Genomic DNA, 26,272 nt, shown 5'->3' with positions numbered 1-26,272 from the left:
ATTATATGCATATCACTTGGCAACAATATTTTATTCAACTCTTGCATACTATTCACTTATCTTTCTATATTATTTGCTTCTTTATATTCACAAAAGTCTTCCATTTAAATCGCTTAATAAAAATTACTTCCTGTTTGCACTTGAGGATAAAATATGTATCACCAGCTAATGAAATCAAACTACTTTACCCGGTTTTTTACCTAACGGTAAATTGTTTCTTTCAGTAATTTTTGAATTTTATGATTGATATACTCACAGCCTGATGTGTCATTTTCATTTTGAGAAATAATTTGTAATTATTTTTGGCAATGTTTTCATAAATTCCAGGGGAGATTTCCATTATTATAATTCTCTGTTTACTAGCATTTCTGTTATCAGATATTAAGGAGAAATTATCACTAAACATAACTGAATTTCTGTTTTTTATGTCCTCTTCTATTTCTTGTATACTCATGTCATTTTGTACATCATGTATTTTCACTCTTGGTAGTTTCACTGTTTTTGCATTTATACTAAAATATAGTCCTTATCCATTTTTTCACTTAATAGAGTAGTAGTTCTTGTTACATCTATTTTATTTGGCATTTATTCGTTACTTCTCCATTCTTGTTAGCAAAATTTATTTTAATTGGAACTGCAATATCAACTAGGATCTTATTTCTTACATGTTCCAGAGTTTTAGTATTATTATTATATTTGACTTTAACAATAATATCAGGAACAACCTCTCTAGTGCTGCTGTTATCTTTTTTAATGTTATCAGCATAACTGGTTACATCTTGGTTAATTATATTATTATTTTTGCGTGCAAGTAATTCCTGTAGAAGCGCATTTTTATCTTGTATTTCTTGATTGAGCTGTTTTAATAGCTCGTTTTCTACTCTTAGCAGAGCTAAATCATCTTCGATTACTGTGTTGTCCAGCAGTAATGTATCCTTGGTAAGACTTGAGGTAATGCTTTTGTTAATATCTTCCTTACATTTTTCTTTTTCGTATAACTTTATTCCTGTAATTAGCAATCTCGCCTCTTCGTTCAATTCAATGTTTACATTATCTATGTCTGAGGTTATATTACCATGGTGCTCTGGACATATTACGAACATTTCACTTATAAATTTGCCTTTTCCTTTGGATAACCGATTAAAGTCATTAACATGATACACATATTCGCACACTAAACAAATCACTATTTTAGGTACTCTCAAATTTGAGTGACATTTAAAAACTTTACCGCTTTCATCCGCGATTTCAGTGTCGCCCGCCATAATGTTGGCAGATCTGATATATAATGCACTGCTAACAAATACTCACAACGTCGATTCTCTGAGTTTCACACTGTTCAAAATCCGATTCGCACGCTTTATGTATTCTTCCTAACACCTCTTTAATGCGGTCTTTGCTTTGTGTACAATTTTCTACACATACGATTCTACTTCAACCGAAATTCACATACGAAACACAGTTTCTCACCGAATGCAAAGTACGACGAAATTTAACAATTCGACAACGAAGAATAATGTTATTGAGATAGACGAAAAGCACGTAGTCTTTTTGCGTATTTGAAAATTTCTTTTAATTGAGTTTACGTGCAAACTATTGCAAATATCCACTTCAATTCAATTGTACTGTCAAGTTTATTCAGCACCTTCTTATGATTTCACAGTACCTTTGACCATAATTCAATGGTATTTCGCGAAAGATCTCGTCTTACGAGCGAGCATGTGGCCGACGCCGTTGATTGTAGAAAATGGTATCAATTAAGAGTACACATTTCGGTGCAGCTTAACTCACGCATGCCGAAAATCGTGCGAAACTCGTTTATAATAAAGATGCCTAAAATAAGAAGAAAAGTAACTGCGCTTGGTACTGCATTTGGTGCTCATAAAAATTTAAGGCACGATATTCTGGCTACATAAATATTTAGATATAAGTAAATGTTATTTATCGGTCGGAAACAACCCTTATGCTATGAAGATAACTCAGATAGTAGCCGCTGATGTGAACTCTTGAGAAGGCATCTATTCCCGCAATATCTCTGCAGCAAATCTTTGGCCGCTTAATTTAGAATCATAACAAGTATAAGAATATAAAAAATGTCATCACGTTGACACGAAAACGAAGGCATTAAAAATTTTCTTCGACATTTATACTTGCAACTCTGGGCTCCGCTTGTGATGGAACAGGAATATCGGATAGAAAGGATTAAAGATGTTGGCCTCATTTCAAAACAAGGCTGCTCAAGAATTATTGTTCGAAGTGGATGGCGTCGAGAGGTGCTACTGGCTACTATTACTGCCAACTATTCAGGACATTAGCTGTAGCTAATTTTAAATTAATGGAGACTATTTTGCATGATGTGAAACCGACAATTCTCTGATCTGGCGAATACGCAGCCAGGAAAAGCCCACTCACATTGACCAACTTGTGCTAATTGTATACTGAGGCTCTACGTCGGGACTAACAATCCTTGTCAGAACTTAGTCGATTTAACAACATTTGTCATCAAATTTTATACGTTAATGTGATTTTCAATAATAACTAAACCATACCACCACTAAACCATCTGGTCCATATGGACCAGCATACATTTTAAACATGATCAAGAATAAAAAAATAAAAATATGAAATCGACGAAAGAAATTCCTGTATTCGATTTATACTCACGCAATATGTCAAAGGCCCGAAATACTTTCAAAGTTTACATTAAAAAATGTTGCGAAAGAATTAAACATTCTTTATTCGACGAAACCGTAAATGGATTACTATCATATTTGGTATCTGATTAACTTATATATTATTCTTGTATAACGATTCTGTGAAATGCCACACATATTAACCAATACGGACATTAACCTTTTTCGACACTGGCACTTTCACTTTGACCACTTTCGGCACTTTTTTGTGTCATCGCGGGTATAAAATTTTTTGTCTCTGACGCATTTATTTATTAATTTTTTTTTAACTTTTAGCAGTTTTCAACTTAACGGTTATATGTAGAGTTGGTAGGTCACCCGTTTTCACACTATTAGAGGAGATGTCGAAAAGATTTGTCCAAAGCAAATTTGGTTAATATGGCTCTTGTACTTTGCGTGATGTCTATATTAAACCTATAAAAGGGCGGGATCACGCCCACCTTTTTGCCAACCACAAATGCCCTCCCAATGCGATTCGTTGTATTGAATTACAGTTTTGTATTTTATGTATTGAGAATCTTAGTTATGACACTTTATATTTTTCCGATTATAGCTGTTATGTTATGGGCGTGGAAATTGTCCTTATTTGACTCAGAAAATATGTTGGTAGACGATATATGCTTGTAGCAGGTGTCACACGTTGACTGAGACTATGTTATTGATGTTTGGTTTGAATGATTTGCAGCTAATTTATCTTAAAAAAATATTCTCTTATAATTTCGTCTTTATACTATGTGGCAATTACAGGGATTCGACCATGATCTGAACGCCAATTCAGAATGGAATCTTCGTAACAAGTAGTGCGCACTCTTCTTCAGGAAAAGATACCAGTCGCTTCTATCAGTAATACTCGTACTAGCGTTAGAAATACAACTAATTCGAAGCGCGATATGTAAAATGTAAATTACATTTAAGTTCGTACGCCAAAATTCATACAAATAAAGTTATATGCGTGGTTATCATTCAATTTAATTTTCACACTGTATGAGGAAATGTCAAAATAATTAACCCTCAAAAGTTGGGTCTATCTAACTTGTATGGATTGTGAGATATGTATGTACATTCATTATTCGACGTACCGCGCATTACAATCATATTTGGTATCGTATTAACCTACATTTTTGATCATAGACTCACTCAGTTTCATTACTACAAGTATATTGTGCTTCGTGTCGTGTTTAAATCAATCTAGTTAACTCAAGTATGTGCTATAACCAAATAGGTGAAATTTAATATACGAATTAGGTATAGGTATAAGGAAAACATCTGAATTATACTGCATATAATAAATTTCGTTTTTCTAACAAGTTTTATGTCAAATATGTCGTTATATGTCCCAATATACTCCATATAATGACTGCCGTTGGTTAAAATGTGATACATTAATGAAATTAAGTAGACAAGTTTTCTTAAAAATTATGTGGTTTATCATCAACTCAATTTATATAAGATTTAACCCCGATCAGTCGAGATAGTATCACATACATATATCTCAGTGAAGGTGTTTTTAATATAACAATAAAACTGAGTCTAAGTTTATGGCCTTCCATATAAGTCAAGAAGATACCAAATTTGATTGTAATTTATTTACGATTTCATTGAATATGGAATGTTTAATTCTTTCGCAACATACTTCCTTCCTTACTTGTTTAATATAAGTTATACAAGTTATACAGGGTTTTCCAATAAGAGTGACATGATTAAAAAAAAAAACAGAAAGAAATTCAAATGTTTTTTATTTAATGTGAAGTACAATTGATATAATTAGGCTTTGAATATAACGTCATTCAAATGGCCTCCACAACTTATTTTACAGGAACAAATTCAATGAACCCAATTTTTGAGTACTTTTTCCACTAAATCAAGTCGTATGTCATGAATAGCACGTTTAATATTGACTTTTAAAGTATGAAGAGAGTCTGGTTTATTGCTAAAGACCAATGACTTCAAATAACCCCACAAGTAGTAGTCTAATGATGTTAAATCACAACTTCTTGAAGACCATTTAATGTCACAATTCCTTGAAATTATCGAATCTCAAGATCAACTGCTACTACTACCACAACTACTACTATACAGGTTCTTGGCTTCAGTTCTTGAGTGAGAACAATTTTACATGGATGCACAGGATGGTTATATCCTTATGATAATCAAACAAAACCAAAGAAATAAATTTCTTACTTACATATGATAAATTGATGTCTTTCTCTGACAAGTCATGTCCCTTCTCAATTAACATGATTCAAAGATTAGCGGATGATGTATGTATATACATTAGGTTGTCCGTTATTTACTAAGTTGATTTTCTTTGCAAACGCCCCCGGAGTTTCAGTGTTGGCATTAAAAACAAGGATTCATTACAAGTATAAACAAGCTCTTCATTTTAAATTTATACAGTATGTATACTCACTCATTTTCACTTAACACTCGTGCCGGTAGTATTTTAGAAAAATTGCATCTTATTTAATATAATACTTTAATTTCGAAACCCTTGTTTTACCAACTTTTATTTCGCAAACTGGTGTTTTATAATTATTTATTTCACAACCTTTAGTTTATAATCTAATAATTTACAATAGCTTATTTCACAAGTTTTAGTTTATAATCTTATTATTTACAATATTTTATTTCAAAGCTTTTATTGAAATCTTTTATATTTAATTATTAGTTCACTTTAAAGAGTGTACGACGTTCGGTTTATCTCGGACGGAAATTGAAAAATGTGTCGCTTTCCGCATGGGATTGGCGATTTTCTCTACGTCCTTTTCTATGGGAATAAGGATTGTAAGGGATATTATAGCTTTGGTGCAGCGGAAGCTAACGTTTTTTCTTGTTTATTAGTGGCATTAGTCGCGGGATATAAAATTATTGTCGGACCGATTGCTACATCAACCGATGTTCATCTTGTAACTATGCTGATGAAGAAATGTTAAGTATAATGTAGTATTTCTCGGCGATAATTATGGGATGTCGTTCATTGTAACTGAGCCTGGAGTTCACCAGTCTTCCATTTGAATGGATCAATCCATCAATCCTTTTGAGTACAAGAATGGGTTCAATGTGAGAAGTAAGCTGTTCTTACTACTGATATAAGACAGACCTTAATAGTTTGGAGATTTGAGTGCGTGAGTTGTTGTGTTGAGTTGGGCAGAATAATTTGGTAATCTTTTAATATATAATATTATTTAAGTCTTTGGATGAATTTGTGCATATAAGTAATTACTCTTAGTGCCCTAGAAAATGAAGAGAATTTATTCAATATATCATCATCATCGTGCATGGTATTGAAACTTTCGAATTTCCGGAGGAATTATATTGCGAACTAGAGATTTTGACCATGATTCGTGGGATTCTGTTAGCCACGATGGACTGTTCCACCAAAGTGTAGTGTAGTGTAGTGAAGTACAATAGTTTGCAGCCTGTTGTTCCAATATCCCCAGGGTTATTTGCGCGTGATACATGTTGCCATTTTGCTGGGCCAACTAAGTCCAATATTTGTGATATACGATTGGATACATAAGTCTTTCAAGAATAGTATGGATTTTCTAACAAAGCTAAAACGATTTCTGAGTCTCACAAAATATAGAATTTATTATCGGTTAATTTAAGATGAATTTGGACAATTACAACTAATTTTGCTAAAAGAAGGGCAGCACTCAGTTCAAGCCGTGTCAGGCTTAGTGTTTTCAAGGGTGCAACTTTGGCTTTGGCTACCAAAAGATGTGACGTTATTTTGTTAACGTCCGTATAATTTTACATAATTGTTAGGGGCGAAAATTACCCATCGAGGCATTCGAATTCCTGATATTGTATGTAAATTATTAGCAAATTGAAACCATTTGTTAAACTATTAGGTTTTATATGCTCATCTCTTTCACTGCCATCTTGCCACACTTCTTGAATGAGGATTTTTGCTTGTATCATTATTAGCGAAAGCCATCCTGCAGGGTCGATAAGTTTTGCCACCGAGGAGAGTATTTGTCTTCTGGTTATGGCGGACATTGCAGATATTAACTTAATAGTATATGAGAATTGATCTGATATCTCATTCCATTGAATTCCTAAGGTTTTTGTTGTACAGTCTTTTTTAAATTTAAGGAAGTTTGTATCTAATAAGTCTTCCTTTTTTATGTTTTTTTAGAGATAGTGATTCGCAAACTAATGAGAGACTGTAGCTACCTGATAGTATATCGCCCACGTAACATATGTTTGTTTATGTAGCACAGAAGTTGCTAAAAGCAAATTTGTTTCACAGGTTTTTGCCACTTCATGCAATGTCCTAATGGCTAAACTGGTTGCGCAATTGATGCCAAAGTAACTGTGTTCAGTTTGTAGTCGCGGATTGGACTACTAACCGAGTTACGAGAGATTAGGCGCTGGAAAGCTTGGTAATATTTATGAACTAATATTTGTCTATACCTTTTTTCTACATCAACCAGGTTGTAATGTTGGAGCAGTATATAGTACATCATTGAGTGGATTTGCCTGAGCTTGTACATTTTGAGGCATTAAAAATCACTCGTACTTTTGTTGTTATTTTATCTGGCCTCACTATTCCATGATGTGGAAGATAAAAAGATAAATATCTGTATTTTAAAATTCTTTCATATGGTTGTGTTTCTTCCATATGATTTAGGTCGATATATTATTGCATTACATTATCATAAGCACATTTAATGAAAGTCGCATTACATAACGACATTGTTCGTTTCAGGTTGTTGTGGACTTCTTCGCACGCCTGATCTTCTTGTGATGGCTGAATGATCTGAGGAAGCTCTTCTACTTCCCAGAACTTTCTCAGCTAATTATTTAAATATTCATTTGAAATATTTTCAACCTAAGTTGTCATCTGGCCACTATCGAAAGATGGATCACTGTCATATTATTGTCGATTTGTGATGGTTTATGGCAGTTTGGATCTGGTAATTTGAGTTGTTAGCGCTTTTCCCAATGGTTTTTGTTTACTTCATAACCTGGAAGCAAATTTGTAAGTTGCGGTAGAACGATGTCTTAGGAATCTATTCTTTCATCCGCATTTTGAGATACTATGGTAATTAGACATATTTTATTTTTGGAATTTTGGATGATTTTCGATATTTGAAAATTAGGATTTTTAACTGTCAATTTTAGCCATTTAGATGATATGAATGATATTTGTGAGCCTTGATAAATTAATGCTCTTAGTTTAAATAAATCTCCTCTATATTCAATAGAGGCAACCGCAGTGGGTGAAGGGTCAAAAGAATTTTGCTTTCATTCTCTGAATGAAGAGCTTGAATTTTCGCTGCTTTTGAGCAACATGCTTGTTCCTAACCATTTTCGTCGCGACTAACCCGGTGGTTTAATGAATATGATTTTGCTTCATATTTTTGAAATTGGTAATATGAAGCACTGAACGATGTCGTCGTTGACAGTAAATACTTGTACAATTAAATTTGCTTTCACAGTCTTTTGTCACATGACAATTGGACAGACAGCTGATACAACTTTTGTGCTGTCGGAAAATATTGCGTTTGTTTTTTTTTCATATCATTTTCTTAAATATCTCGCAAGATCTAGTTTTGTGACCCCCTTTGCATATAACACATGATGATTGCCATTGGTTTGTTTCATTGGACATGAATGTTTGACTTTTATTAACAGTTGTTACTGGCTAAGGGTTTAAAAAAGTTTTTGTTTTAATCATGTTGATGACTTTTTTGCTTAGCTTTCTTTTTGTCTACTCGCTCTGCTATTTCATATTGAGTGCTGAGATTTTGTAGATTTTTTTCTTGCTACTAGAGATTGCTCCCTTTGTAGCAAAGCGGCATCGGGTAATGTCGCTGCACAAATATTTTCTAGAATAGAATAACAAATATTTTCATGAATCGGTGGAAATTTTTTGTGTTTCTAAACGGCTGTAAACATATCCCGGAAGGACGGTGATTGATCAAACCTCCAAAAATTTCTGTAAAGTACACTGTTACTTTTAGAAATATGCTTGTATTTAGGTCTTCTCTTTGATTTGTTACTACTCATAGAGGAGGAGTAGCGGCTCTACATGACCTTTATAACTTTAATTGATTTAAAATCTTAGTTTACATATGTGTACATATACACATATATTGCAAAATCAAAGTCTGTAAAAAAGGCCTACAGGCCTCTGCAGGAATAACTTTGCACATTTTCACGTCTTTCCGAGCTGTGGTTCGGAAGTTCTACGGGTACATAACGAAATAGCGTTTCTTTTTATACTATCGCAACATGTTGCTACAGAGTATAATAGTTTTGTTCATCTAACGGTTGTTTGTATCACCTAAAACTAATCGAGTGAGATATTAAGTTATAGGTATGTATATTTAAATGATCAGGATGAAAAGACGAGTTAACATTCGGATGACTGTTTGTCCGCCCGTCTGTCGGTCCGTCCGCCAGCTGTAACTTGAGTAAAAATTGAGATATCTGTATAAAATTTGGTACACATGTTTCTTGGTACCGTAAGACGGTTGGTATTGCAGATAGATAATCAGTAAACCACTGACACGCCGACAAAACGTAATTAATCAAAAACAAATAAATTGCCATAACTAATCTCCACAATAAGAAATAAGATTGTTATTTGGTATACAGGATCACATGAGGGAGGGGCATTAGCTGTTTAAATTTTTTTTAAAAAGTGGGCGTGGTCCCGCTACTAATAGGTTTAATATCTCTTAAACCTCTAAAGCTATTATAAGTAATTCACTGAGAACAGATGTTTTTTGCACCTCTATCGACAGTGTGAAAATGGGAGAAACCGGGTGACATTTCTCCCACATAACACCATTTTAGATTCCATCTGATTCTTTTACTTTCCACTATGCAAATCAAGCAACAACAATTGTATCGGCGCAAAACTTTGCGTGAATAATGCGTTTAGAGTATGCCACCTTGTGACCAAAAATTTTCCAAATCAAAACTGTTCAAGCCCCTAGGTAGTGAATATGTGGACCCCAGTGCCTATAGTTGATTGTTTACCGAAAATATCGATTAATGTGTAAGATATGTAATTGAAATTCATATAATAAAATAAATAAAAGAAACTCTCGATAATAGTATGTTTTGTATCAAATATGGGTTGAATCGGATCAATATATCCTTCAATATATAATTTTGCCAACACCTGAAGTGATTTCCCGGGCTTTGATCTTTGCGAGAGTATAAAATGTTCGGTTACACCCGAACTTAGAACTTTCTTAATTGTTTATATATAATATAATATAAGATAATTGGAGTAGACTTACATATTGTTCCGCCAAGGGTTTTTGGGTATACTTATGATTTTTTTGCGTTTTTTTGTGTTTTGCCTAACATGCCCCCAACTATTTTTCTCTTTGGTGACGTTCTCCCTCGTTGTTCCGTGTTACTGTTTATTGTATCGCGCCCGCTTGCAGTTTTACTGATTTTGTTTTTGTATTTTAGTTGATTTCGCGAGTGTTTATAATAATTTGCTTTTTAAATTGTTACAGGTTTTGTTTTTTCACTTGTTTAATCCGTTAGCTCACTGTTTATAGCTATGTATTATTTATTTTAATATTTATATATATATTTTTTCATAACCACCATATAACTTTATACATATTTTCCTTATTCACTTTTTAATAATAATGTATTTTTTTATTTTGTCATCATAAGGGCCTTTCAGAAAGGCTCGAAAGACCAATGCATACTCACTCACTTCCACTTAATACTCGTGCCGGTAATACTTTAGAAAAAATGGATCTTATTTAATATAATACTTTAATTTCGAAACCCTTGCCTTACAAAAATTTATTTTACACTTTTATTTCGCAAACTGGTGTTTTATAATTATTTAATTTTAGTTTACAATTTTATTATTTGCTTTATTTTATTTCCCAATCCTTTGCGTTTAGTTATTAGTATCGTACACTGTAAAGAGTGTACAACCAGAGAACTTAGAAGATTAATTTTCTTATATGTCAAAATGCTTGCGTGTTTGCCGTGATATTTTTTGTTGGTTGCTGGGCTGTTGAGTCCGCTTTTAGTCAACGTTATTCCCTAGCTCTTAGTCAACAAGCAAGTTGACATCAAAGCGGCATGAAAAGTAATCATTTCACCATAGCATACCTGTAGGCGAAATTAATCAAGATTTTCCCGCGCAACACAGCTTCTGCTGATAAGAATGAGGTTACTTTGCCAGTGTTGACAATATTATCACCAAAAGGCGTTGAGCTCAAATTACAAATAGATAATACCAGATACAAATATGACAGAAAATACTATACAAATACATATACACATCTACACAAACAAATTGATTGCACTTGCCATTCGCGTTCATTTATCATGCACTTTATGTGCCACATCAAGTAAAAAAAGTAAATAGCAACAATTAAGAGCGATAAAATATTTCCAGCGTGACAGTGAGTTTTTCATCTATTTTTGGAGTCCTCGTAAATATTCGTAAATGTCGTGATACTCCGCCGATAAGCCCATATATGCGCACATTTGTTTTTATTTACCTCAACGCTGCTTTGCTTTTGCGCTTTTCCCACGTCAATTTTAATTTACTGGTGAAAAATCTGCTGATACTTCATTTGTTTGACTTTCACTGGCCGCGAAAGCAAAAAGTAAAATTGGTAAGGCATGAAATGAAAAAAGCGTAACAGCGAATGTGGATATACAAAATAATACTGTTTACGTATTTAAAACATTGCGAGCAGCCATTTGCTTGCTGAGAAGCGGTGGCCAGCGACAGCAGGGAAAGGGCAGCGTAACAACCGATTCTATATGATTCGCTTTAAAGCTCATTCAACATTTATATTTGGGGTTTCATAGTCTGCCTACTACCGTCACGTTTATATGTATATGCATCCGCCTTCGAACATTGCAACGTTCAGGTTCTCGTACATTTGTGTTATTTGCTTATTTGTTATAGACAAATTTGTAACTCCAACCCGACTTTTCTAGTGTTTTAAACATTACGGAAAATATTCTTACGTCACTTGGAAGTATATTAAGTCATGAGATGATATGTTTTGAACTTCACCATATACCTATAAATGTAAATTTGCAGAGTTGAAATCATTCATCAATAATTTATAATTCAGGTCACTGCCACTCACGCACGTAAAATGTGCATCATTTGAGTTATAGAGTGCATATCAAATATGTATAGTATATGGTTCAATAAGCTAAAGTGATGCCTTGGCACAGGATCTTATATTTCAACGAATAAATTATGTCGAAAAACAAAAAGGTTTGCTTAATGACCCTTCTTAGTCTTTACTTCATTATACACCTAGAACAATCTGATGTATGTATGTGTTTTGAGAGATTTTGTCGTTTAGATTATACCCGGATATCTAAATGTGATCAAATAAAACTTACAAAATATATTATTTTTTAAGCAATTAAATGTCTGTTAAGTGTATTGTCCAAGGTATACATTAATATAACGGACTTGAGTATTTTTAAGATATAGTTGGATCAATATAGCGAGTGTTTTTACCACTCTTCAGTATCAAGCCATCTGGATTTTATTAAAATATTTTATTATTATTTCCATATTATCATGAATGCTCAGGAACCCATATCAACACAAATATAGTGACTCATACATATATACATGGTTTCTAAGGCTTTAACACTCATCAGTTGATGCGAATTTGGTTACAACAGCAAACAATCTTAAAATATTATATTAACTGAGGAAGAAAAGTAAATTTTTACACTAACTCTACGGGCATTAAAAAGGAGCAAACAATATAAAATATTGAGGTTTCAAACGATATTTTTTCAAAATTTTTCGTTTTTAGTTAGATGTGAAAACGATGGAAACATTTCAATGGTTTCTTGTATTGTAGTAAGGAACAATGCTTTGGAATAAAAATTCAGAATAAGAGTGACACACACATACATATGGTTACCGTAGCACACTAGAATTGGAACTTTATGTCTAAAATGTTCACGAGAAATAACTAAATATGTGACCCAGATCGTTGCTGCTGATCGGGTTGCGTACGGAAATTAACTACTAAAATTCAATATGACGCTAGTAAGGTTTTATTCTGTTTTGTAAAGCCGAAACTATTTATTTTTAATTTTTCATATGGAAGTCTAATATATTATAATCCCTTATACTTTTGACCTTTATCTTTTTCTTTGAAGATTTTTAATGAACATAGTTGCATTGCGGATTGTCATGACTACTGCCGGGTTTAGTTCACATTTTAAAGGTAGTACCAGATGATTATGAGAAAAGTTTATTATTTAGGAGAGTTTTTAAATAATTGGTGGGTAACAGCTTCATTATTTTGTAGACTGCTGTGTTTATAATTCGGTTTTCAATTTTCTTAGTAGTTTTACGGTTAACGTATTTTTTTCAGCAAGCCCTTTTGTGGGTGTATCTATGATTTCTCTTATTCCAAGAGCCAGAAATTAAAATATGAAGTTTCATCAAGGCACCTCAAATTTTATAATTGTCGGATGGATGAGAAAAAACACTTTTATGCCCGTATCTATGTTGCTAGGTGTCATTCACAACAGTGACCACACTCGCAACTACACTTGGATGTTAACTAAACGCACACATATTTACTTGTATGACCAAATACCCATACAAGTATTTACATGTATCGGAGCAATTATATAACCATTCACAATTCACAATAGTAGTTTTTTTACACTCTTCTGGTAGTTGTTGCCTTTTCATCATTTTCTTTTTTGCAGTTGTTCGCCGACAGTTTCATGTGCACGTGGAAAACACCGAAGTCTATTTGGGAAATTCAGCGTTGATCAAGTGCGCTATTCCGGACTATGTGAGACCGTATGTTAAGGTGTCCAGCTGGCATCGCGGTGAGGAGATACTACTGCCCGATCTATCAGATGTTGGTGAGTACATCATAAGGTATAAAAACTGTTATTTGTACATACAATCCTGAATATAAACTGATGCTTTTATGTACACATGGTTTCTATATGTATGCACCATATACTTGTATGTGTATGCGCTGGAACTTGTAACATTCTTACTTCTACATTTTCCATCGCATCAGCTTTTCTTTTGCATTTTTGGCGTTGGAATTTTTTTTACAGTTTATTCTTGTTGTATTCGTAACAGGTGACACAGTTACGATTGCAACTAGATACCTATGTATGTAGATGAGTCTGCGCGTGAGATATGTTTGTGAAGGTCTCTTTGTAAAGTGCGTGTGACATTATCGACCATACGACAAGTTTAAAACCTTCAGCCCTCATTATGAAGCCAAATATCAAATCTCAGTGTTTAATTCAAAATCAAATTTAAGCAATTTCAAAGATTTCAGCGCCATTTGAAGGAATATTCAGTTTTATAAATCTGTTTATAATTCTGATGTACTCTTTGACTTAATTAGTGTTTTCGATAACGTGCAAAAAGAAAATATTTCTAATATAAGAATTTTGGTGAATACATGAAAACCTATATAGGTAGCAATATGTAGTTAATGTGATATTATTTGCTAGTTTTGAAAATTTTATGTACATATTTTAGGGCCTCCGATTTACGTTTAGGGTATCAAAGTTTTCGTTGTCCTGATATATTACGTATTACGATTCTTTTACGATTTTATAATTTTAAAAAATGTGTCAAACTATATTAATTAAATTTACACAGAATCATAAGATAATTGAATATATTTTAAAATAATAATACGTTTAATAAATTTACATGTTAGCACATTTCGGTGTCAAATTTCAGCTCGAAACCTTTGGCTTTTCTTGTTGTAATATTATATTTGGCGCTGCAGTTTCGGTTGTTCACTGTGCCTCTTCGAATACCGCCATATTATTATGACGTTTTACCGTTCTTGTGTTGACTTGTCGATTCAGTAAAAACTGTTGTTGTATGTACTCGTGTAAGTATATTGCAGTGATAGCTCTTGGGACCTAAGGGATGTGTTGAAGATCATTACAGTGTCCCTGTTGTTTGGTGTAGTGAGGCGTAAATGTAGTGCAGTTGACATTCATTGGGAAATGCTTTTATGCTGTGAAAATACTCTTGAACACACACTCATATATACACACCTCGGCGCACAAACCAAGCGCGTGCATTTATAAATATTGCCAGTCCCCAGTCTCGTTGTCTAATACTCAGATCGTGGGTACGCCGGTACACGGTTGCTAAAAGACCTCGGTAAAGTTGGTTACTAACATAAGGGTTAAACGATTTCTCTTCAAGCGCTATTACAGCGAGTTGTCCATATTTATTTTCCCCAATTGACGGTCAGTGTAAATACCAAGATATTGAAATCGAAAATTATTGCTGTAAGATCTGAAGCAATAAAAAGTAGGTGACATTGTTTTTTACACAAATATATCGATACTGATTACCATTCAAAACTGCCTAACTTTAAATATTTATTCTATGAGTAAGGAAACAGGAACCAATTTTTTCTCTATCAGTCTTTTGATACTCTAACAATACATTGCACAAGGTAGTATGTATTAGTTTTGTTCACCTAACGGTTGTTTGTAATACCTAAAAGCAATCGGGGTAGATATAGAATTATTTATACATGTATAAATGATCAGGATGAGGAGACGAGTGAATTCCGGGTTCTATTTGTAGATTAGGATATCTGACAAAACCTCATTTTCTTAAAGTAATACACTATCTTTGATGAAATATATGTAAAATAGAGGTATCATATGACAAAACCCCTTTTTTATTACAATATTTTTGATACATGTGTGTCTGTGTGTCTTGATACATGTGTTTCTTGGCACTCTGAATAGGTTGATAATGCGATATAACTATCTAACCATTCTGCATATAACGATTATGTTGAAAACTGCATATAAAGCGGTGACTCACTAAATAAATTCGTCAGAAGAATTAGATTTCACATCTTACGTGGGCGTGCCACCGCCAACCTTACGGTGAAATCATATATCTCAGAAATTACTAAACCAATTTGGTGCACAACTTTATTTTTGTATTTTTATGCCATATTGTTAAAATTGGCTAAATTGTACACGCATACTTTTCATATAATCTAATTTTAAATATTGTCTGGCCTTTTCACTTGACATTATAAAATTCAAGCAATAATGAAGATATGAAAATAAATCTATGCACAAATAGTACCCTCATGGTAGTCCATCTAACCTCTAAAAATTACTGAAATCGGTTAATAACTTTTAAAATTTCAATATACCGAATATGTGGACCTTAGTGCCGATATTTTATTGAAATGCAGAGAGGGAGTAATAACTAGCAAAAAATAGTAATAACTAGCAAAAAAGAGGTAAAATCGGGCCAATGATTTCCCTAGTATCCATATATCTATCAATCGACTTATTATAGATATGTCGATATGTAAGTTATCTGAGTGAAATGCAGACAGTGTATCCGTATGCTTAAAACTGATAAAATCGGGGCAATACTTCCCCTAGTTCTAACCTAATGCACAGATCTTCAAAATACTGGTTGCCTTTATAGCGTATATATATCGCTATATAGGTCAGAGTCTTATTGAAATTTAGATCGAATTTCTTTGTAATAACTGTAAGTGTGATTTGATACAGGATATAAGGAAAATGATATCATCGCGACTAACGCCTGAATTGAAACAAAGTAAAAATCCTACTATAGAAATGGTAAAAAAAAACTTGGTGATCACTGTATTTAGTGTATTGCCTTGGATTGCAACTATATCGAGTTTTCTGTTTTTCTTTAAGACGATAAGGCTTATCTGGAATACATATATTTTCTAAATATGTGTGTGAACAAAGTTAAAATAATTAAAAAAAATTAAGTTATAAATAGGAATTTGAGAAGAAACGTCAATTTACATTACAATACAATTTTTTTTGCTTGTTCGTTTTAGTATTTGTTTAGGATTTGACGACTATATTCTTATTCCTCTTACACATCATTTTCGTTTTTATTGATGCAGCTGGCCGTTATGTGGTACTTTCGTCAAATGGGGATCTCTATATACGCTCGGTGCGCACAGAGGACAGCTTAGTGAAGTTTTCTTGCCTGGTGACAAACACACTGAATGGGGATAAGCAGCGCAGTGATGCTATAATGTTGCAGGTGAAAGGTATGCAAATACATGCAAGAAATTGTGAGTCTAACTGACTACCGAAAGTTAATTTTATCTACATAATGTAATATATAAGCATTTTTAATATATGGCTGGCAAAGCTGGGATCTTCGTTCAAAATTACTTACACACATAATAACAAACTCTTTCATTGGTATTTAAATTTTTTTTCCTGTGTTTGCGCACAATTTGTATTTATTTTCAACATGAAAGATAATTAAATATATATTTTTATCATCTTTTGTTGTGTTTGCAGAGCTGAGTAAAAATCTTGCTCCACGTACTACTCAGAAGCCAGTAATGGAAATACATGTGGAACGGGGTAATGATGTCCATTTACCGTGCAACATCCAGGGAAATCCTTTTCCTATATTTACGTAAGTGTCTTATTACTATTGTTATTATTATTACGCAACACGTAAATTGTTTAGCTGCAGAATTTTTTCGGGGGAAACTATAGTATACCATCCCACGATTTAAGAGGTGTATGGTTGGATAGGAGAGATTCTCCAGATAAAGAATATATATATTATAGCCGCCGGAAACTTATAGTTTTCGAGATATTTGCATTTTAAGTTGAGAATTTCACAAATTTTATCTTACAATTTCTCGATTTATAGTTAATTTTTCTTTTATATTATGCACTTATTATACACTAACTCTTCACTCCAATGTTTCTACATATTTATTTTATATTAATGATTTTAATATTGGTTTTAAATAAGCATTTTATTTTAACACAATTTTCGTTATATGCACAATAATTTGTTAATTTTTGGGTTCCATGTTGACAGATAATAAGTCTTGCCATATCTAAACGAATGAAAGCAATCAAAATAAATAAAATACCCAATGACCCTCTACAAAATTAACTTATAGGCACAGTATTTACTAATTCAACGACAAAACGAACAAAAAAAAAGGTACCTTGTTTAGTTGTAACAATATCCGTTATAGAAAATGAAGTTTAATATAACCTCTTCAAAATTACTTTTTTTGGTTAGATTTCCTATTTGCATTGGCGGCTTTCGGCCGCGCTTCAAAAAAATAACCCTGGCCGATCCAACACCAGGGTGGTCGTTATCCCTTTTGCGTCCTATTTCTTTCTGATAAAAATAACACTGGCCAATCCAATACCATGGTTTATCAAGAGAAGAGAACGAACAAAATTATAGTTAATGTATTTGGGGTAATTCATTTGCAATATATATATGTATATAAAATAGATATGCCAACACTTATTATCTATCAACATGGAACCCATTTGTTATTGTGCATATAACGAAAATTGTGTAAAAATAAAATGCTTATTTATCTCGAAAACTATAAGTTTCCGGCGGCTATAATTATATATATTCTTTATCTGGAGAATCTCCTCTATCCAACCACACCCCCTTTAACCCTGAAATCGTGGGAGGGTGTACTAAAGCCGACCCTTTTTTTGTCACCATAGATATGAAAATTTACTTATTCTTATGTTGGTAAGTTATTTGGTGTCGGGGTATTTAACGCTAAAGGCAGTCGCCGGTAAGTCAAAAATCAATTTTTTGCCTTAATTATATCTCATATAATTATTGATATATCCGTTAACTACCTGCGTAGGAATCGAAGTGTTCCTCAGGCAATGCATCTCCCATCGATGAAAACAAATGGTAATCGGAACTCTAGTGAATACGGCGCAGTACTTTGATTGTATCCTGAACCGATTTTGCTTTGTGTGCAGGTGCATTGGTGGGTAACAAAATTACTTGGCCGTATCTGCTGGCCTATTCTGGTCGTTTTTCGATCAAAGTATAGTTCAAAGTCAGTATCATCTTCATCCAATATGGTATTGCTTGTACAATAGTTCGGCGTCTTCAAACTTTTTTGGTGGTCTTCCACGTTCTTCCTTTCTCACATCAAAATCATTATCTCTGAACGGTTGAAACCATCTTCTGTTGTTTCTGATAGAGCATGATCGCCATATGCCTCGACAAGCATTCGATGCGACTCTGCAGCACTTTTCTTCAAATGGAAACAAAAAATGAATGCTTTCGGCAAATCATCACTTTGCGGTACAAAATTTGACATTTTCAACGCAATCAAAAAATATGATGTTGTTGGTTCAATGACTGTGAGGTTATTGAATATGTGTGTGTCATGCCAACCAAACAGAAAAAAAATTAAGGCTCGTACACATTTGTTGTGAACCCCCAACACATTTGTAACTTCATACCGGTACACCTGGTATATACTAGAACAACGAAAATCAATATATATACTATGGAAGAGCAGTAGTAATTTATCATCCAATTTGATGCATTTAGGGCATTATTTTAAGTACAATGCTACAATATTATCAGGAAAGCTTGCCCTTTAATTTTTAATTGAAGTATTTTCTGATATGGTGGTAAATGAGCGTCCTTAAATGCAAATCAAAAAATGTAAATTGCGATAGATTTAGAAAACTTGAGGTCTGTAAAACTTAGACTATTTCATATAGTTCAATACTTTTTCAATATACATATCTACTATAAATAATATTACATACATTTTTCAGCGTGAACAATTGTAACAGCAGAAGCATAATAGTTTTGTTCAACTATCAGTTGTTTGAAACACCTAAAGCTAATCGATATAGATATAGAGTTAAAGGAATATATAATATACAAGTATGTATATATATAAGAAAATCGAACAAAATTGAATTTTAATACATGGATCGCAATAGTGAGGGACTGCTGAAAACTTAGGCGTGTCCCCGTTTCTAATCGGCTTAATGTACATATCTCACAAACCATTTTCGCCAAATTTATGAAATCGGATGGTAACCCAGCACACTCCCGACATTCTTATGTGAATTGCGAAATCACTACAGACTTTACGGTATATAAAGCCAATGACGTTATCGAAATAAAGCTGTGCACTAGTAGTGTGTTTTAGGTATTTCATCTTTCGTTTGAAAATTCCGACATCGGACCATAATTTTTTAAGCCGAATATTTGGATCCAAGTGTTTATGGAAGACTTTTTAAGAAAAATATCGTTCTTTCTCTGAGATGTGCACTTATCATTGACATGCGGAGAGAATCTTCTTTCGATAGTTATGTCTACTTGTGAAAGTTCTTCAAATAAACCTGCATAAAAGCAAAGTCGCCTCTGCCGAACTCCTCCTCAATTTAGAGAGGATCGGCTGCGATGCGGCTTTAGTTCAGGAACCATAGTTAGCCTCGGGAAACATGGTATCTGGAATAAAGTCGCCAGCATACTTTACCTCTTTCCTAAGTGCAACAGACAGGTGAGAACAGCCATACTGTTTAAGAAAAGTATGTATTCATATATTGATCTAAATTTCTCTTCAGATGACCCGACTGTAGTAGTCGTAACGGATGGCAAGGATGAGACGCTACTCCTTGCATCCTGTTACGTGCCACACGATGGTGAAGTGCCACCAGTAGAACTCCAGGTTTGGTGGAGGCGGCTGAAAAAGCTAAATGGCCCCTGGTGGCGCAGACGACATTGCGCACCACACAGTATGGGGAAGCAGGAATACCAACGAAAGAGATGAGTTTTTACTAAACTTTATATTGATTAGCAACATAACTGTAGCTAACCGGGGGGAAAAACCAACATATATTGGCCCTACCTCGAAGAGCTAAGAATGCTAACTGGGATCTACACAGGAAGATAGTAATAGGTAATGTAAATAAGCTTGAGAAATGTGAGGAACGGACAGTCACGCTTATTGAAATTTTTAAAAAGGCCTTGGTGGAACAAGTAGCTCAGATCACGTAGGCGTAGTGTTAATGAGTTATTCAAACTGACCAAGATGGCCGATGAAGAACACTGCTGGAGAGCATATAAAGGTGAGTTGAAGGAGTATAAAAATTAAACTCGCAAAGCCAAGATCTAGGATACTACGTAAAAATGTCGAGAGTGTACTGGATGCAGTAAGGTATCACTGGTAGACCTGGTCAACACACATTTTCCAGGGCGTACGGATGCTATAAATTTCCAACCTGTAGGAGAAAGCGTAGAGTACGTCCTTACCGACATCATAACGAAGGCCAAAATACTTTGGGAAATCAGCGGCCTCGAACCGTTTAAGTCCCCTGGTACGGACGGTATTTTTTCAGCCATGGTGCAGAATATATCAAAACGTTGGTGCCTTACCTGATAACAATATACGAAGGATGTTAAGGAGGGTCGTATTCATACCGAAGGCGGGCAAAGAGTCCCCCTTTACTCGAAAGAAAATAGATCAGTAAGTCTAACCTCATTTCTTCTGAAGAAATTTGAAAAAAATCTAGACGCCTATATTAGAGACAAGCTTCTATGGGCTAACATATCGAAACCACCGCACGCATATACAAACATAAACTAAGACTACATTTAACTCGCTAACTCTAAATATATTCTGGGCGTCTTTCTTAACATAAGTGAATCATTCAACAATGTCTCCAATAACGACATCGTTTACCTGCATGCCATCATAGCATGGATAAAAGCTCTATTGAGCTGTAGGAGGATTAACGCGGTATGAAGCGATTCCAGATTGCTTAGATTAGCGCAAACAGGAATTCCTCAGAAGAGTGTATTGCCACCACTCCTATGGTAAATTGTAGCTAATGAGCAAACTAATAGCTATACTAGTGACAGGGAAATTCTTAGAAACAATCAGTAACGTGATGGACAACACTCTAAGAATCATACACCAATGGGCGATATCGACCAACCTAGAGGTAAATGCCGATAAGACAAATATGGTACTCTTTACAAGGAAGTACAAAATCCCGACATGGAAACCCCCGAAGCTCAACGGGGTTAAGCTAACAAATAAGGAACATGCCAAGTACCTGTGAGTAATTTTGGATAGCTAATTGATGTGTAAACTCAACGGAGGAGAGTGTAAAAAATGTCAGTGGCGCCCTATAAGGTCCACATGCTATCATCTGGCCTCATGTATAGGCGTTGCACGGCTGTAATCAAGCCAACCTTGATTTACGGTGCTTTGGTGTGGTGGACCGCTGTTAGCAAAATTTCATACAGAAAACCGTTGGAGCGGATACAGCGACTCGCTCTCTTCTGCATAAAGGGAGCGCTAACAACCACTCCAACAGCTACAATAGAAAGGCTACTCCACCTACCACCACTCCACATTGCAATGGAAAGCTATGCAGCAAGATCAGCTGCATTATTGGAAGCGTTAGGTGAATTACCAATTACGACCAAGTACAGGAAGTACAGACAGGTCACAACCTACTGCCGACGACGACACATGTAGAAAAGGCAGAGAAGCAGGCATGAGAGTGACGCTGGAACACCTCCTATGCCTATGTTCAGATCTATCTAAAACTCGTCTTAAATATCTAACTGCTTCGCTGTTCCAAGGACTAGACGAAGTATTACTTGTAAACATAGATATCAAGTCGCTCTTAAAGTTCGCAAAAAGCGTTGTCGTCCTGCTTTGCGAATATTTCACCTATAATTAAACTAAACCTCCATCTGGCATTATTAAGGACCAGTAGGTCTATGTATGACATGACATCAGGCCAGTATAACTTAACCTATGTGCTCTTGTGTCCAAAATGGGTAAAACCGGGTCAATATTTCTCCTAGCCACCACATATCTAACATACAGATTTTTGAATTTCCGGTTGACTTCAATCAAAATATTTCGGCACGAAGAAAAATATTTTAACGATATTTTATCCTTGAAAATTGCGAGAGTATAAAATGTTCAGTCACACTTAGCCCTTGCTTACTCGTTTTACGAGTAAAGTATACTACCAAAAGTATTTAACCGCCTTTGATGAAAAAAAAGAGTTTGTTTTAATCGTACTCTAATCTCAAAATGCATTATTAAAGTAGGTGTGCTGTCGACCTTAAAAATACTTTTTTTTGTTAATTTTAAAGATCTTTTAAAAGTACCGACTAACAAAGATCTGGTCGATTAGTACATACCATTTTACATTGAATTAAGTAAATTTCTATTTCTATTTAGATATAATACGGCATTATTATAAAAATATGTATATATTTATATATATCGAGTTTTCGTATAAAAGTTTGCTTTATATTTTTTTTTTGTTTTTTTAATAAGAAAAGATGTTTTTCCAAATCAAACATTTAGAAATATTTTCATATGAATAATAATGAAATACAAGTACAAGTACCTATATGTCTCTTGAGTAAGCCCTTACCGGCTTGGCATACATGTGTTTTGTGTTGATTAACTTTTCACTAGAGGCATTAATATAAGTTAATTTTCTCTGTAAATATTTGCATATCAAATTGTGTTTGTATTTATAAATGTAAGTTTTTATACATATGTATGTGAAGTTCACTGGTCCAATAAGTAATGTGCTCGCCACCACCAAAGAGCCGTTTGAGCAGCAGCAAAAGCAAATGATAACATTTAGTTTATTTTCGCTGCTAGCCGGTCACATCTACATACATATGTGCTATAGCCAATAATGTTCTGCACATGCACAACTCTAGAAGTCCCATTCTAAATCTAAAATATCATACAGATATTCAAATACATACTTGTATCATAGGAGGCAACAAGTTTAAGTTAATGATGATAGTCTTCTCCGTTCAATAATAATGTAGGTTATGAACTACAACTTCGTGTTGATTATTGAAAACATTTATGCTTGCTTTGTGACCATTTTGGGCGTAGATTGATAGGGCTATAAAATATTGTTTACTTAGCAGCATATTTTGCTCATTGCCAGCAATGGGCTATTCGAATTCAATGTGGCCATGAATTCCTTTTTCCTGCTCACATATGAAAGGTAATTTGAGAGGAAATAAAATTTAAATAGCGAGTAGTGAAAAAAGCCGGAAGAAGGAAACACGAATTTCAACGTATAATATTACATTAACATTCTTATTGTACACATAATATGTATATATGTATTGTATATACTGAAGAATAAATGTAAATTTCTCGTAACAAAAAAAAAAAACAGGAAAAAACGTTAACTTTGGCCGCACAAAAGCTTAAATATCATTTCCAGGTACATTTTTTTTTTGATTGGTCAGTTTGAATGGCTATAAGCTGTAGTGGTCCGATCTGAACAATATGCTCAAATATTGTAGCGATGGTTTGTAATAAGCTGTGCCAAATTTCGTGAAGACATCTTGACAATTAAGAGAGTTTTCCATACAGGGACTTGATTTTGATCGTTCAGTTGGTAAGGCAGCTATATGCTTTAGTTGTACTGTATCAGCGTTTTCGACAAATGAGTATCTTCTTGGTGAAAAAATGATGTGCGAAATTTTCGATCGATATCTCAAAAACTGTGGGCTAGTAGTCGCGTATATACATGTCTAAATCGACCCAACTGGTCACGCCGATCATTTATATGCATATGTACAAGTACTTTATAGGTCTCCGATGCTTCTTCTTGGTTGTTACAAACATCGTAGCATACTAAATATGCCCTGTTCAATGTATAATAAGTAGAGAAAAGCTAATGAAGTTCGCAACCGCTTTTACCAAAATTAGTGGCCAAAACACAATTAAATATATGATATATATATTAGATATAAAGTATGCATGTATACCGAAATTCTTTATCAGGAGTATACTTGGACAAGGAGGCTCTCCAATATATATACTTAATCAATTTCATAAGGAATCTTCACCTATTGCCCGATAAGTGTGGTATAAAACCTCATATCAACTGTTGTAAACTGCCTATCGTGAGTATATTATTTATATGTATATGTTTAATATGTAATTTTTGGTGGTGCGCATTTTCATCAAGGTGTATGGTCGGGCCATACTTCCTTGTAGAAAACGGTGTAACAGTAACTGTCAATGGGCACCGTTATTTAAAAATGTTGAATGAGTTTTGTTAACCAGAACTGCGCCGAATATATATCTCTTTCAATAGCGTTTGGTTCCAGCAAGATGGAGCAACTGCACACATAGCTAGGCCGATTATTGCGGAGCTCCGTAGAAAATTTTAAAACAAATTAATATTAGGAAACTCCACTTTCCGTTGGCCTCCATTGTCACCTGACCTGACTGCACCAGACTTTTTTTTATGGGGTTATGTCAAGCAAGAGGTGTACAAAAGAAAACCCAGAAGACTGATTAAATTCAAACAGTCCATTAAAACGATAATTGACGAAATCCCAACTTCAACCCTCAGGCCACACTGAGTAATTTTCTTATGAGGTGTCGCATATGCGTGGCTGAGCATGGAGGTCATTTACAGCCCATAATTTTTAAAAATAAATAAATAATAAAAAGAATAAAATTTGCTATACAATAAACAAAAAAAATTATAAATATAATGCATTTATTAAAAAACATCTTATTTCAGTTTGTTTATGTAGCACGTTTCGTGAGCCACCCTGTATATAGTTGAGCTTTATGAAACACAAACAATCACCACATGAAAACAATTTTTATACGCTGTGTGTAATATGTTATATAATATAATATGAGGAGTATAATAACCTATAGTAAATACTTATAATCTCAATTTCATAACCTGCGGTAGAAGATTTGTGCAAAACCACATATTTTTTCAGCATATGCTCGTTATTTCACGCGACAGGCAACGTATTTGGAAATCAATAAATGCTGCTTAAGCTTAATCTGTAACAGGTTTGCTTTTTGCAAAAAGGTACGCCAGCAAAGCCAAAGTATTTTTCCATTCAACATTCGTGGCATGTGCGAAGCGCAATTTAATGGTAAGACAATTGAGCTAAAGTGAACACACACACACCTGCACAGCGCAACCGTAAAAATCATATGTTTCCCCACGTTTAATTTAGTACAGGAGAGAACCCTAAAGCAGTGGTGTTTGGTTGATATCAATAAATGGTGTTCCGTCGCTAAGAGCGCACCGATGAGCACATTTTTAGTACAGCGTATATGTGTGTTTGTTTTATTTTTATACTCTCGCAACATGTTGTTACAGAGTGTAATAGTTTTGTTCACCTACAGTTGTTTGTAACACCATTAACAAATCGAGATTGATATGGAGTATAAATATATGGTATGTATGGTATATAAATAAATGAATGATCAAGATAATCGGTCGAGTTGAATTCAGGCTGACTGTTTGTCCGTAAGTCCGTCCGTGCAACCTACGAAATAATATGTCGGGATGCCAAAAATGGTTACAATCAGTTTAATACATCCACTAGCCCCGATATATAATATATACTTAATAGAAAGATTTTCAAACTATATACGGTATATGGTATACCGGTCAATATGTGAGATATCTTAAACATAATTTCTTTAAGATATCTCACATATCTCTCTCTAATAAAAACGCGTTCTTGCTCAAATGTAACTAAATAACAAGTAAGAAAGAGCTAAGTTCGGATGTAACCGAACATTTTATACTCTCGCAAAGTCAAATGGGTATGAGATTTCTTTGTGGATTGACTGATATTTTCGGTAGAAGGTCAATTATAGGCACTGGGGTCCAGATATTTAGTACTTAAGGGCTTGAACAGTTTTTGTTCGATTTAGACAATTTTTGGTCACAAGGTG

The 26,272-nt window shown here is 34.1% G+C and overlaps 1 protein-coding gene across 6 annotated transcripts in view; it reads left to right on the top strand.

The window, feature by feature from the left end:
* Dscam3 (Down syndrome cell adhesion molecule 3) overlaps positions 1-26,272 on the top strand; it is a 188,613-nt gene that overhangs the window by 63,107 nt on the left and 99,234 nt on the right. For all 6 annotated transcript variants that reach the window (XR_011398063.1, XM_070113166.1, XM_036365031.2 and 3 more), the window contains exons 5-7: positions 13,404-13,565; positions 16,613-16,762; positions 17,022-17,142. Coding sequence is in view for 5 of the 6 variants with exons in the window: in XM_070113166.1 (XP_069969267.1) it covers positions 13,404-13,565; positions 16,613-16,762; positions 17,022-17,142 (433 nt within the window). In the remaining variant the exon portion in view is untranslated. The remainder of the gene's footprint in view (positions 1-13,403; positions 13,566-16,612; positions 16,763-17,021; positions 17,143-26,272) is intronic.

This window comes from Bactrocera oleae, chromosome 2 (genome assembly GCF_042242935.1).
Source record: "Bactrocera oleae isolate idBacOlea1 chromosome 2, idBacOlea1, whole genome shotgun sequence".
In the NCBI taxonomy this organism is placed as follows: domain Eukaryota; kingdom Metazoa; phylum Arthropoda; class Insecta; order Diptera; family Tephritidae; genus Bactrocera; species Bactrocera oleae.
This window is presented reverse-complemented; position numbering and strand designations above follow the sequence as displayed.